The sequence below is a fragment of the Corticium candelabrum genome, chromosome 15, assembly GCF_963422355.1.
Source record: "Corticium candelabrum chromosome 15, ooCorCand1.1, whole genome shotgun sequence".
NCBI classification, from domain to species: domain Eukaryota; kingdom Metazoa; phylum Porifera; class Homoscleromorpha; order Homosclerophorida; family Plakinidae; genus Corticium; species Corticium candelabrum.
This window is the reverse complement of record NC_085099.1, coordinates 6,072,141-6,086,226: the sequence shown is the minus strand read 5'-3', so window position 1 is coordinate 6,086,226 and position 14,086 is coordinate 6,072,141. Positions and strand designations below refer to the sequence as shown.

At 42.0% G+C, this 14,086-nt stretch overlaps 2 protein-coding genes across 2 annotated transcripts; both read right to left on the bottom strand.

Annotated features, from left to right (window-relative positions):
* Positions 1-106: 106 nt before the first annotated feature.
* Positions 107-1,963, bottom strand: LOC134191433 (uncharacterized). Its single transcript, XM_062660052.1, has 4 exons — positions 1,165-1,963; positions 939-1,025; positions 674-861; positions 107-606 (listed from the first exon to the last, which is right to left on the bottom strand). The coding sequence occupies exons 1-4, from the start codon at positions 1,885-1,887 to the stop codon at positions 378-380; spliced, it is 1,227 nt and encodes a 408-aa protein (XP_062516036.1). The 5' UTR covers positions 1,888-1,963; the 3' UTR covers positions 107-377.
* Positions 1,964-8,588: 6,625 nt separating this feature from the next.
* LOC134191246 (uncharacterized) lies at positions 8,589-12,473 on the bottom strand. Its single transcript, XM_062659845.1, has 7 exons — positions 12,348-12,473; positions 12,238-12,285; positions 9,699-9,782; positions 9,476-9,640; positions 9,257-9,411; positions 9,061-9,192; positions 8,589-8,995 (listed from the first exon to the last, which is right to left on the bottom strand). Exons 1-7 carry the CDS (start codon positions 12,426-12,428, stop codon positions 8,773-8,775), a joined length of 888 nt encoding a protein of 295 aa, XP_062515829.1. The 5' UTR covers positions 12,429-12,473; the 3' UTR covers positions 8,589-8,772.
* Positions 12,474-14,086: the final 1,613 nt, after the last annotated feature.

Here is a 14,086-nt window from a genome sequence, read left to right as displayed (position 1 = left end):
TATATATATATATATATATATATATATATATATATATATATATATATATATATATATATTGCGCAATAATGAAGAGTCTAAATACATAGAACATTAGTTTATTCCTACAAAGCATTAGCACTAGCTAGAAGTATACAGTGACAGAATATTTTAGTGTATACTATAGTGTCATTGTGGATGGTGTCCACGTCGTTGTTAGAGTAAATACTTTTTGTAAATATTATGCAGTATGAAAAGTCTATCTAAGCAATCAAGTATACGCAGAAACAAAGACAACTAACACAACACAAGAAAACCGTTTTTAATTAATCCAAAATGTTCACCCGTTAATAATATGCACCTTTCACGTCTATCTGGGTACAAGCCTCAAAGTGCAATTACTGAATTTCGTCCATTGCGCTTTTGCTCTTTTTGCGGCGCTTTGTGAATGTGCTAGGGCACAGAACACGAACGAATTGAGTTGTTGACGTTAGGCAAGTGAAACTTCCCGACAGTGAGGGAACGGATGTCACAAACATGAGGCAAAAGTTGCTAAGTTCATCCTTGGTGTGCAAGCTCAAATCGATCCCTTCCAATTTGTTGCGCTTTATACCCAAATATGTCAAGCTAATAATCGCAAATTGATGATTTAGTCAGTAAACCGTAGAAAAATTAATTACATATTTATAGTTACTCTTTTCTGTATTCTTCTGTTGCTCGCAAGACTACGCTGACAGAACGCTCCTCTTCATCCTTTTTCCATTCTGCTGACATGCCACGACCAAAGCACGTCGGGTAGATGTAAGGATGTAGAAAACCCTTGACTGTCAACACGATGATTGTGACCGTGATATCTCCAATTTCATAAGCCATATTTTCTAGCTAATTAAATTAGACAATAAAATTTGTAATAATTATCTTATACAAGAGAAAACGATAATTTAGAGCAATAAGCTTACTTGAATGGCAACGGGCTCTCCGTCCTCATTCTTTAGCCAACCTTTGGCACCTTCGTTTCCTTCTTTTTCATAACGTGCTCGATGAAACTAAAGATAAAACATATACACAACTTCAAGTTAAAATCAATTCATTTGTATACGTATTAATTAATCGAGTCAGCATGCATCTAGACCGACTGCATGCATGCGTACCTTGCCCAACAGCTAGCTAGAATTAATGTTGTACCTGTGGAGGTTGACGAATAATAGTGATTGCAGGAGGCTTAGCTGGCAGTGTTAGTGTAGACGTATACATCCACTGGCTGTCTACGAGAGACTGTTGCTCCGAAGTAGTTCTCTCGTGTTGCTTATGCGCAGGAGGCACCGATGAGCTTTCAAAGGATGATGTGAGTGGAGTGCTCTGGCTGTTGGCAATGATCTGGAGTTTCTTCATTATGGCGTCACCGTCTGTGATGGGATCAGTCTCGGGGTTGGGTTGTTGTAGTTCACTGAGAAATTGTGGCATTTCTTGAAGGCAAACATTTATGACGTCATCTTCAGAAGGATCTTTATGGTCAATCGATGATAGGGACAACGAACTCGAATGTGAGAAGTCGCTGCCATTGGGACTGGAATTCCGAACGATGCCGATGCCGAAGCCGTCCCCGCCAGGGGTCTGCTTGTATGGAATTGGGGCTTCCCCTAGGAAATGAGGCAAGCTCAACGCACAGTTGTAGAACCGATGGGCGTTTGTTGTGTCTTCTTCCCATTTCGCCTTTGTAGCTGGTAGAGATTTTGCCAATCTCTCAAACGGGATAGCTGTAGTCTCTTCCACATTCCGTTGACGCTTTCTGCTTGGGATGCGTTTGCTAGGCGAAAGGATCTCGATCGGTTGAGAATGCAAGAGGTATGGCTGACTAGGCACGCCACCAAACTCGATCGCTGCACCATTTCGCAGGGCAAATTCCATTGGTAGCACTCAAACACATCAATACAGCAGACCAATCAAGTTCACGTGGCAAGTTAGATGCCTAACGAAGGCGCGGTGCAAATTATGTCCACTACTAAGCCAAAGCTCACGACAAGTGCGAGATCTAGATCAATCGATCGCTAATAATGTCTACAAACCCTACAGAATTAAAATGCATGCCAGGGGTTAACTTAGGGGATACCCCTTTTCTGACAGACCCCTTTGGCGTCTTGTCAGGGTACGGCAATGTCCCAATTATAATTAAAGACCCTATTGGCGATCCCGAGTGGTACGTCCAGTGACTTTGTGAAAACGTGACCGCGCACCCGTGCAATTAATTAATGTAATACTTAAATAGCATTCTATTTAGATTGTATTGCAAATGTATACAACAAAAGAGAGTAAACCATTTTTATAAAGATTTTAAAGAGTTTTTAAGTTTTGGGTTCAGATTCGCAAAAAGGAAGTTTATCACGTGATACATGGTATTTCTATCTCCGTCAAAGCCCTTGGAGGTAATTATTGTTTAAACATAGATACCGTCTAAGTCGCGTTAACGAGTCAAATCGCACGTTGTATTACTGTATACCAAAGCTAGCAGAACATAACCCTGCATGCATGAGTCTCAGTCATTCTCGCTACCCGCTCATACGTTATGCATGCTCTATACACTGCAACTGCTCAACAGATCATCATAAAATTTGGAATTAGACAGAGCTCCACTCAAGAAACCTTTTTTAGTACCATACACCTTTTCCCCACCGCAACTAGTTATATATGTAGCGACCGATTAGCTTTGTGAACACGGGACTTGATTGCATGGTCGACGCTCACAGTATACGTCTGCACAGCAAAGACAAGCTCCCAATTACTACAAATTAAGCCCGGGCATCTGGAGGGAACTACAAGGTAGGAGATCTAGAGTCTGGCTATTTAACACCTCACTATCTAGAGAAAGGACTGTCGCCGAAATTGGCAAGACGTACTAATTTCTGTTAAATACTCATGCAGACAAGAATTATGCATGGCGTGAGGCTGCCGCAAGGAGGCCGCAGTAAACGCGTCCACTTCAACAGATTGAAAAAATGTTACCGCCGGCCGTCCAACCGAGGCGCAACTAAGTGGAATCCGTCTACCCTCGCAAGGACCGCAAGCACCGGCCGCAACAGCTTCCACTGGGCAACAGGAAAAGAACACTGTAGCTCAGCAACCTATGACGGTGATACTTCCTGTCGTGCATAACCTCGAAGTCGATCTCATGATCATCCAGAAGAAGAGGGCCGTCCGCGTGATACCGCAACGTCAGCGCCGTCGACCACCTTGGCTTACAAGACTATACATGTACATGTATGAACTGCATGCATGGATACTACATTTAGCTGGCATGTAGATATTTTTACTCTTCTTAACTTTCATGTAGGGGAAAGATTGTGACACGGGGACGCATGCGTGTTGGTGTTGTTAGTTGTGGAAACACGTGTACTGTACTGTTGTATATATTATAGGTCGATGGTATAGTTTATCGTTTTAAGAAATCGTCGTATACTTTTTCTTTGTAGCGAGGCTCTCTTGCGGCTCTCTCGCGGCATTGACTTTGCTAGGGTCGGATAATTCCTTCGGCGTTATGATGATATGTCTTAAGAATTTTACTTCTTCTTGGGCAAACTGACATTTTTCTTTGTATAGAGTTACACCTTTTGTTTTCTATTTATTCAAAACCGCCATCAGTCTTCCATTAATTATGTTCTGGGGAATTGACTTCTCAGACTACAGGATGTCGTCTATTGACACAAGACTCCTTCTATATATATATATATATATAAGCAGGGCCGGATCCAGAGGGGGGTTAAGGGGGTTTAAACCCCTCTTTTCCAATAGGCGTGATTCAATAATTTCATATAATTTTACTAGAAAAAGAAAATTAATAATGCTATAAATAATTGCTACCAGATCAACCCCCTTTTTTAAAAAAATTCCTGGATCCAGGCCTACATATCATCATTAATGCCGAAGGAATTATCCGACCATATATCGGCGACAGTCCTTTCTTTCTAAAGTGCGATGCTAGATGGTCAAGCTTTAGATCTCCTACCTTGTAGTCTCCTTCGGATGCCCGGGCTTAATTTGTAGTAATTGAGTGTTTGTCTTTGCTGTGCAGACGTATACTGTGAGCATGCAAGTCCAGTGTTCGCGAAGCTGACGAACGTGATCGGTCGCTACTAGATACCTATTTGCGGTGGGGGAAGGTGTATGGGACTAAAGGAAGTTTATTGAGTGGAGCTCTGTTTAATCCCAAATTTTATGATGATCGGTTGAGCGGTTACCGTCTAAAGCATGACGTATCGGCGGGTTGCGAACACAGAATGACTGAGACCCATGCATGCAGGGTTATGTTGTGCTAGTTTGGTATACAGCAATACAACGTGCGATTTGACTCGTTAATTTAATTAAATAATTGACGCGTTTTAGACAGTATCTACGTCTAAACAATAATTATCTCACTGACATACAAGCTAGGGCTTTGGAAATACGTGATAAACGTTTCTTTTTGCGACCCTGCACCTAAAACTTAGAAACTTTGTATAATCTCTATAAAAATTAGGTTACTCACTTTCGTTGTACATCTGTAATATAATCTAAATGGAATGCTAATTAAGCATTACATTAATAGAGATAGTGCGTGCAGGGGTGGAGAGTAGGCGTTCTCTGTTGTACCCGTATTTGCTGCCATTTTAGAGAGCAAGCTTCCGTACTCGGCAGGTATTTCTCTTTGCGACGGCGGCTTGTACACGACATTTAAAGGATGTTCGATTGTGTCTTAGTTAGATAATCGGGCTCGATATATATAGTACTAATTGCGAAAGATATAAAGCAAATTCTATTGGTGAATTCGTGAGTTTGACGTGATTTCCTAGTCTGATGGTCGAGTGCAATATTGCTAACTTCATCTTGAATTCTTAGAATAAAGATTATGTAACAGAATTCTCTTTATTTTAGATGCCTCTCCGTCGAATCGCAGAAGCGATACGAGGAGAAAGTTGTAACTGCAGGCCTAGAAACAGATCCATATACACTGTGGACAGAAAAGCCAGAAGTCATTCCCGGTGTGAATTGGAGTGACATGATGTTGTATATGATAACACACCTACATGTAGTTTATCTAGAAGAGAAGAAGTAAAGGTAGGTCTCTGTATACTAATTAATAGAATTAATAATCAAATCAACAATCAAACTTGATTTTTATTGAGACAAGTTTAATTAAGGCATTGTGCTATAGGCCTGGAAGGAATGTTAGACGGTGATTATTTCCTAAAAGCAGGATCGAGGGACCAACTGAGGTTTCACCAATTCAGCTTCAACGATGACCATAAACTGTAATGTGCTTTGTAAATATCTCTATATAATAGGTGGCACCAGCTTCCATTCAAGACATCGATTTCTCTAGCCAGGAATGCATCCCAGACAAAGAAGCAGAAAGGAGTGAAAAGCACTAAATCAAGCCACATTCCCGAACCTTCAGAAGCAGAATTAGACAAATTCTACAAAGCATTAGACGAAGTCAGCTATATTGAAAATCACACCACCCTAGGCTGCTGTATTTGTTGTTGAAGACTCTTTACACCCAAAAGCAATAGCCGAGTATATTAAGTTACTATTCAACAGAGAGGCTTCTAAAATAAGGAGACTTCTGTTTCATTTATTCTCTTTTCTAAGAATTTAAGACAAGTTAGCTATATCGCACTCGACCATCAGACTAAGAAATCACGTCAAACTCGCGAATTCACAGATAAAGTTTGCTTTAAATCTTTCGCAATTAGTATTATCGCTGTATTATAGCTATCTAACACACAGCCAAAACGTCTTTGAAATGTCGTGTACAAGCCGCCGTCGCAAAGAGAAATACGGAAGCTTGCCCTCTAAAATGGCGGCAAATACAGGGAACGCCTACACGCACTATCTTTATAATATTTGCACGGGTGGGCGGTCACGTCTTCACAGAGTCACTGGACTCACCACTCATGCAGGATCGTCAATAGGGTCTTTAATTATAATTCGGACCCTGGCAAGACACAAGGGTCTTTAGAGTGCGTCACAAAAGGGTACCACCTAACTCCTCGCATGCATAATAGATTCTGTACGTAGGGTCTGTAGACATTACTAGCGATCGATTGATATCTATAGCTATAGAGACAAGCAGAATGGCGAGTTTGGTGGCGTGCCCAGTCAGTCATACTTCTTGCATTCTGAGCCTAGCTAGCAAACGCATCTCATGCCGAAAGCGTCAATGAAACGTGGAAGAAAATACTGCTATCTCGTATGAGGCAAAATCTCTACCAGCTTTAGACAAACGCGCGCGCAATTGGAAGAAGATACAACAAAGCTCTGCAACCGTGCGTTGAGCTTGCCTTAGATTTTGTCTCATCCTCATTTTCTAGGGGAAGCCCCAATTCCACACACGTGGCGGGGGCGCCTTCGGCATCGTTCCGAGTTCCAGTCCCAACTTAGTAATGGCAGCGACGTCTCACTTCGTTTTGCCTATCAGCATCGATTGACCATAAAGATCCTTCTGAAGATGACGTCCTCTAAACGTTTGCCTACCAGACTAAGTAATAGTTCTCAGTGAACGTGTACGAGCAGCAACAATTATCCCAACGCGGGCCGTGGCTGATCCCACCACAGTCATAATGAAGGAACTCCAGATCATTGCCATCAGCCAGAGAACTCCACTCACATCATACTTTGAAAGCTCATTGGTGCCTCTTGCGCATGAGCAATACACGAGAAATACTTGAGAGCAACAGTCTAGTAGCTCGTAGACAGCCAGTGGGCACTGCCAGTTAAGCATTCTGCAATCACTCTTATTCGTTAACCTCCGAGGTACGACACTAATTTTAACTGTTGGTTACGTAAGATAAGTCGGTTTAAATGCATGCTGACACGATTAATACAAATGGATGGATTATTACGTTTGGTAACTTGAATTTGTTGATACTACCTTTACACGTGTACATATTTATATCTTTAGTTCCATCGAGCACGTTATGAAAAAGAAGGAAACAAAGGTGCCAAAGGTTGGCTAAAGAATGAGGACGGAGAGCCGGCTGCCATTCAAGTAAGCTATTGCTCTAAATTATCGTTTTCTCCTAGAGATAAAATAATTATTTTATATTTTATTGTTTAATTTAATAAACTAGAAAATATGGCTAATAAAATTGGAGATATCACGGTCACAATCATCGTGTTGACAGTCAAGGGTTTTCTACATCCTTACATCTACCCGACGTGCTTTGGTCGTGGCATGTCAGCAGAATGGAAAAAGGATGAAGAGAAGCGTTCTGTCAGCATAGTCTTGCGAGCAACAGAAGAATACAGAGAAAGTAACTATAAATATATAATTAATTTTTCTACGGTTTACTGACTAAATTGTCAATTTGCGATTATTAGCTTGACATATTTGGGTATAAAGCACAACAAATTGGAAGGGATCGATTTGAGATTGCACACCAAGAATGAACTTAGCAACTTTTGCCTCATGTTTGAGACATCCGTTTCCTCACTGTCGGGAAGTTTCACTTGCCTCACGTCAACAACTCAATTCGTTCGTGCTCTGTGCCCTAGCACATTCACAAAGCTCCGCAAAGAGCAAACGAGCAATGGACAAAATTCACTATCTGAAACTTGCACCCAGTTAGACGTGAATAAGTCATACTTATTAACGAAAGAAAATTTTGTATTTAGAACAGTTTTCTTGTGTTGTGTTAGTTGTCTTTGTTTCTGCGTATACTTGATTGCTTAGATAGAGTTTTTATACTGCATGATATTTACAAAGAGTATTTACTCTAACAACGACGTGAACACCATCCACAATGACACTATAGTATACACTCTAGTGCTAACGCTTTGCGCGAATAAATGTTGTATGTATGAACAGTATTTAGGAACTAGACTCTTCATTATCGTGACCAAAGTATCGTCTAGATATAGCAAACTACTTCCGGTACACCTTGAAGGATTCCTTCCATAGTTTGCAAACCTCGGTTAGTGTTTATGGTCTCAAACTCTTTCGATCGTTCATCAACTTCTTATATAGATGTAGCTTACTAAATTTTCTCTGTCTGATAATATACTAGATAAGTCCTCATATTCAGTTTTACATAGCGCCTACTCACCATGGACACAACTTATACTTTAGATGTCAATGTCATTCAATATGCCAAACACCACATGCATGGTCTACATTACACACGCTATAGAGTTTTGTTTCCCGTTTGGTGGCCGTTTCCTTGTTTTTGCAAACGCTTTGCAAGCTACTGCTTGTGTATGCATGGAGACGCGTTAGTGTAGACAACTCAGAACAAGCTACACGTGCATTCCTAGGCATGCAGCGTGATTAGTTTTCATTAGGTCATGGATGGCTTTGTGATTACGGATGTTACTTCGCTTCCAGGTTTATTGGAACCCTAGAAGAGTAGACGTCTACACGAACAAGACGGAGATTTACGAAAGTAGACGGCGAAGGAGTTCTATAGGTTCGTGGGAAAACTCGTTTTGTGGTCTCATGGTACAGCATTTCGAGTAGATGTTTATGCCTTGGATTGAAGTGTAGTATTGATGTTGCAATATTTGGCAGATAAAGATTGTTCACATGACATTGCGCACAGAGTACATGCTGTAGTTATGAGCTCTAGTACTACACAGTATAGTTGTGGACAAAATTGATTAAAATACAGCGTAGAGACAGTACGCTTAGCCACGCAGACATACTCAATGTAATACTATACTATCAAACAAACAATACCATATAGTAATGATAGTTTCAGCATGACTGTGGTATTGCACATCACCAACCTCTAGTTTCATGCTGCACACACATCGTCAATAGCTTCATTCCCGCACAAACACACGATGAAGAGTATCTTGGTTGACGTTGCCAGGAAAATCATCACACTCAAATCTGTTGAAACCAGGAGCAATACCCCAGTGATAAACACCACCTTTCCAAAACGGAAAATCAGTGAATCCTGGAGTAGCCTGGTTAGTGGCGAAGATATTTGTGGTTGCAGCAGGAAGATTGGCAGAATGTCCAGATAACAGCACATTATTACTTCTACAATATAACAAAACAATCAATGAATATACAAAGAATTTGGTAATTTACTAGTTCGTATATACTTCCAATCATTGACCGTGTAGTGAAGTTTGCCGTCATATGCACTGTTTAGAACGTTGTTATTGGTAGTCTTAAAATGGATAACACGACTGTGTGCTGAAGTGGTGCAATAGAACCTCAGCTCATGAGCCCAACTAAGAAGGTACACGCGGTCATCAGAGGCAATAACAAGCACTCAATATAATTGCAAAGACAAACCCGTGTCCTATGCCGAGATTATTCAAAAGCTGATGAGAATATCCATTGGGATCGGTAGGGAGACCCACAACAAGTGGATTAACTTGACCTTTCGCATGTTTGTATGCATACAGCAACATCCAGCCACCTCCTTCTGTTGTTTGATCACAATATGCCTTCCAATCAAACAACCCATTAAATTGTAGCCAATTTGATCAATACAGCAAATTTCAGACACACCTGAAAGGGCTGCGACGCACCGGATGGCAACATCCAATAAACTCCGCTGACTTTTACTCCATCATCAAGTAGGTGTTTGCATCCAGACGCAGGGTTGTCTTTGCTGCTACCCAATTTACTGCCACTTGCTGTACCTACGGTTTTCCAATCACTGCCATCACAAACCTGCAAAGTGACTGATATATCACCCATCGCGAATCACGTGCCGACTGTCTGTTCTTACTTCAACTTCTTTAGTATCATAGTTGTACCGAAGGGTTGCCTCGGTTTTCTCACTACACGAATAAGACGTGTAGGGAACTTGAAACTAGAGCAATTTAAAAGAAGAACTGTTAATTAAAATAATTTTGTTTGGTATGTAGTTAGCTATGTTTTATGTGTACACTTGAATATATAGATAAAGCAATAATCATAGCCGTAGTCTAAGTGGTGCACGGGTGCGTCATAAACCAAAATGAAGCAGTGACGTCACCAGCACATCACGTGGTCTTTTTGGCCTTGGAATTATATATACACTAAAACTAAAACACATTTATAATAATGAGGATAAATGTGTTTAGGGATTGCATTAAAGCAATTATATAAAAACAAGTTTGACATAGTTAAATAAAAGGTGTAAGAAGCCCACCAAACTCAAACAAAAAGTCTCACACTGGTGGTTCTCCACCAATTGTAGGCTACGAAGCTTGGGAGACACGAGGATCGATGGCCAATCAAACACTCACTCTCTATTATATAGCACGTGCTAGTTACTCTACAATAGTAGGCGCGTTTCGCTTACAATGTGGCAGTACATTAGATGGATCAGAAGCAAACCTACACAACTGATCGGGCGGCTCGTCCGAAGCCCCCTCGACCATTCCAGCCTACGGGCCTGAATATTCATCTGTTCAAAAATGATTGCTTTCTAGAGACCATCCGAGTATTGATGACTGACAATTAATGTATACCTACCCTGGTACATACATTAATGTACATACAAACTTGCAAAAATGCATGTAATTGAAATGATTCTCTAGAATCGAGGAACAACAGCCACTGAACTACAATACAAACTCGCAAGTTTTAGTCAGTCAACATTCAATTAAAACTTATTTAGTAGTTAGCGACTTGCTGTATTCTGTAGGTCATTTGTCTGCTAGACTTTTATCTAATTAAAAGCTTGCATATTATGCAACACCTTCAAACAGGTACAAGATTGGCTCTAGGCTTTCAGTTTTGTGTAAACAGCTAGCTAAGCTTTATGTCATCTGAGTAGAAAACAGAATGAAGAAGAGCATCCATGAGAAGTGGGAACAGAAGAAATCCCAACTCTAGCTAACATTGTGGTTCTCCAAATGTTGACAAATAATGCCTACGTTGACTCTTTGTTGTCTTCGTTTAATTAATTAAATTATCAATAGACAAAAATATTAAAGTATTTTGGTAGCAACAGCTACTCAAGTCAGCAATAATAAACAAACAAATGTGGATGGTTCAAAACTGTACCCTATCAAGGGTGACACACAGCAAAAAAACAAGAAACCAAAGTTTAGAGTACGTGTTAGTGCAGTACTAAATACTGTATGTCATGTCAGTGCTAGCAGTTTCTACGTCTGTCATCCTTCAATATTAGCAGGTCACTTGACAGCTGATGAGGCACTTGCCCCAGTGCCCGGTTTCTACGCCTATGGTTTTTTGTGGCCTCTATAGAGACGAAGTCATACTGTCGGCACGTTAGACTGTTTGTACGTACACTACCAGGTTACTGACGTTTTCTAATTTTTAGTTACAAAATGTCCTTCCACTGTAAACGAAGTATAACTTCCGGAGTTAGAGACCTAGAATGGTTCAGTATGCGATGGAGAGCTGTCCGTCACGATTCGTCAAACCACATCAAAGGCGCCTCTCAAGACGGACGACGGACGGACTGTTTGACGGAGCGTTGATGGACAGATAGAATCGATTCTATTTTTCCGGCGGGAAGTCGACGTACCGCAACAGGAAATGATTAGGTACTGTACCCAATCAGCGAAGCGCGCAGCGCGGGATTGGTAGTTATCGGAACGGAAAGCACGAGCCGTCACGATCCGCCACGATCCGTCACGATGCGTCACGTTTCCGTCGCATATTGAATCAGCCTTAGGGCGTTGCCGTTCCCCGTATGTCATTGCTGAAGCTTGGGAAGCTGTACCAGAGTGTCTTCTTCCGGTGCAGCTACTCTAAGTCTGGTACAAGTAGCATATCAGCAGATGTCCTCGTCTAGTCACGCTTCCTTTTCGGGCCCAAATATTTGTAGGCAAAATCAGATTTCCTTGATGCTTTCGCTCAAAATTGTTTACAATTGTTCCTTTGTCTACTCTCAATCGGTCCGTAGGCATCACTGATTACTTAGCTAGCTTCAGGAAGAGGAAGCTGTTGTAATATTGTGGTTACGTCTGCCCGTGGTCTCGCTAGAGCATAGGACGGCCCAATCGACACTCGATTCGGATCCGTTTTTAATCTGTACGTTGTTTGCAGTCGATTAGACACTGTTTGGCCTAGGCGTGTGCCGCATACTAGCTGCAGAAGAATTCATTTGTCGAGCTAGATGAAGCAAGCAGTTGCGCGATATCTTGATACAACTACAAGCCACAACGGCTCCCGAGAGCCGTGTATGTAGATAACAATTAACTTAATGGTGTGTGTACTCTGTAACAACAAAGACTTACGCATGAAGGTTTTCAAGCTCACTGAGCCACAATAGGTTGATAAAAAATACGTGCATTAACTAGAGAACGTACGTTGTTGCAGCGTCCTCCTAGTACTTGAGCAATGGCTGCAGCTCCAACCTGCCAGTATAGCTAGGTAAGAGCGAGAAAATAATGTCACACATTTGCAGCGCACATCTGACCTCTGGCGATGGATTCTGAGACTCTTCAGAAGACGCGCAAACAGCAGTCAGCAACAAAGCGACGGCTAGAAACGACTTCATCTGGAACTGGTCACCGGTCAGACGGAGAAGGGCAGCAATAATGATCGAATTGTCGCCTGTTTGCTCATTTACACTCACGCCCTGCTTGGGCGCGGCACACGCCTCAGTACGATTAGGGCTTTAAGACAAACAATGAGAAACCGTTCAACTTTAAACAACTGCTAGAATTAGCTAGAAGCATTCCGGTCACCTGCGCGTATTTCCTTGGGTCGCTTCTTTCGGTGTAAAATAATTAGCTAATAAATTATTAATTAATCTGGCATACGCTACTACTAGCACCAATCTGTCTTTTAAAAACCCCTTAACGCGCACGCAGGAAGGCGACCAAATCCTATGTTCTGCTAGACTATCCCGGATGCAGAGGAAAACTAACGTAAGATCTGTACGCTAATTGGTGCAGCGCTGTAGCTGGGCTGGAGATTTACAACTCGATAAACTAAAACATTTCACAAATCTGTCTTTAAGTATATAGAAACTCTCCGGTTCTTTGTGGATTAGCTTTGTCTCGAAGAAGACAAAATTCTACATGTACAGTGTATTTATATTTAGTTAGATACTTTTAGCTCAGTCCGTTCTTGTTCTTCGCTCTCGTCCGGCAGCGTCGGCACGCCCATCCGTCCATCCGTCCCGCCGCACTGCGTGCGTACGTACGGTCCACTTCCAGTCTCCGGACATGACGCAACTTCCACAGGATGAGACAAAATGGCGCTTGCCATGAGAGCGGGATAACGCGAGACTACTCTCTGTTCGCGTTCACTGTGAATCTGGAACTACGTAATGAAGCACCCGTGTTGGCCTAGAAACACCTAGCTAATTGCCTGTGACGTACCAAGTGATGACGACATCAATAGCTTGTCTGGTGTGAGTAAGGATTTACTGTTACTGACACGAACGTGTTTTACTGTGACTTGCAATACCGGCAAACACGTAGAAAAAAGAATAAAATTTCTAAAAAAAGATGGAATGCAGGAAAGACATCGTAGAGCTGTTGCACGACTACGAAGTGATGGAGTTGATAGTGATCTTACATTGACCAGCCAAGCTCAGACGGACACGACCAAGCGTTGCTCAACGCATGAAGCCTTGCACTAGAGTAATTAATAGTAATGAAGTAATTGACATGGCATCTGCTTTCGTGACCACTTATCTGTAATCATATCTTAGCCATAGCGTTATTTTAGTAGACTAATGGTTATCCTTCTGAGTGTGTCCTATTACATGCTATGTTTAGCGTCTAGACGAAATCCGGGCTCTCAGAAGTTATAGCGATTTTTGTAAATACACAGTGAACGCGAACAGAGTAATTGAACCCGCCCCGCCCCGAGTCCACTTCCCGTTTGTGTAGCATGACGCAACTTTCGCGACGGAACAAAGCCCACCCGAGTCGAGTGCGAGCCAGTCGAAATTGCACCCGTCCGGCAACGTCGGCGCGTCGATCTGCCCGTCCGTCCCGCCGCACCGCGTGCGTAGGGACGGTCCACTTCCATCTCCGGACATGACGCCACGTACGGGACAGAACAAGATGGCGCTTAACGCGATCGTCGAGAAGGTAGGCATCTAGCTAACAATCTCGATCAAGGCGTAGATGTACGAAAGGCAGCGAAGACAGACACGAGACCACGTAGCCTCTCCAAACTATACCGAAGTGATAGCTAGTT

Excerpts from the sequence above, each read along its gene's own strand:
- LOC134191433 (XM_062660052.1), bottom strand. The coding sequence starts at position 1,887 with ATGGAATTTGCCCTGCGAAATGGTGCAGCGATCGAGTTTGGTGGCGTG. Across the intron at positions 862-938 it reads GAGAGCCCGTTGCCATTCAA|CTAGAAAATATGGCTTATGA; the intron begins GTAAGCTTATTG and ends TAATTTAATTAG. Across the intron at positions 607-673 it reads ACAGAAGAATACAGAAAAGA|CTTGACATATTTGGGTATAA; the intron begins GTAACTATAAAT and ends TGCGATTATTAG.
- LOC134191246 (XM_062659845.1), bottom strand. The coding sequence starts at position 12,428 with ATGAAGTCGTTTCTAGCCGTCGCTTTGTTGCTGACTGCTGTTTGCGCG. Across the intron at positions 12,286-12,347 it reads CTCAGAATCCATCGCCAGAG|GTTGGAGCTGCAGCCATTGC; the intron begins GTCAGATGTGCG and ends CTATACTGGCAG. Across the intron at positions 9,193-9,256 it reads AATCTCGGCATAGGACACGG|TTGGGCTCATGAGCTGAGGT; the intron begins GTTTGTCTTTGC and ends GTACCTTCTTAG.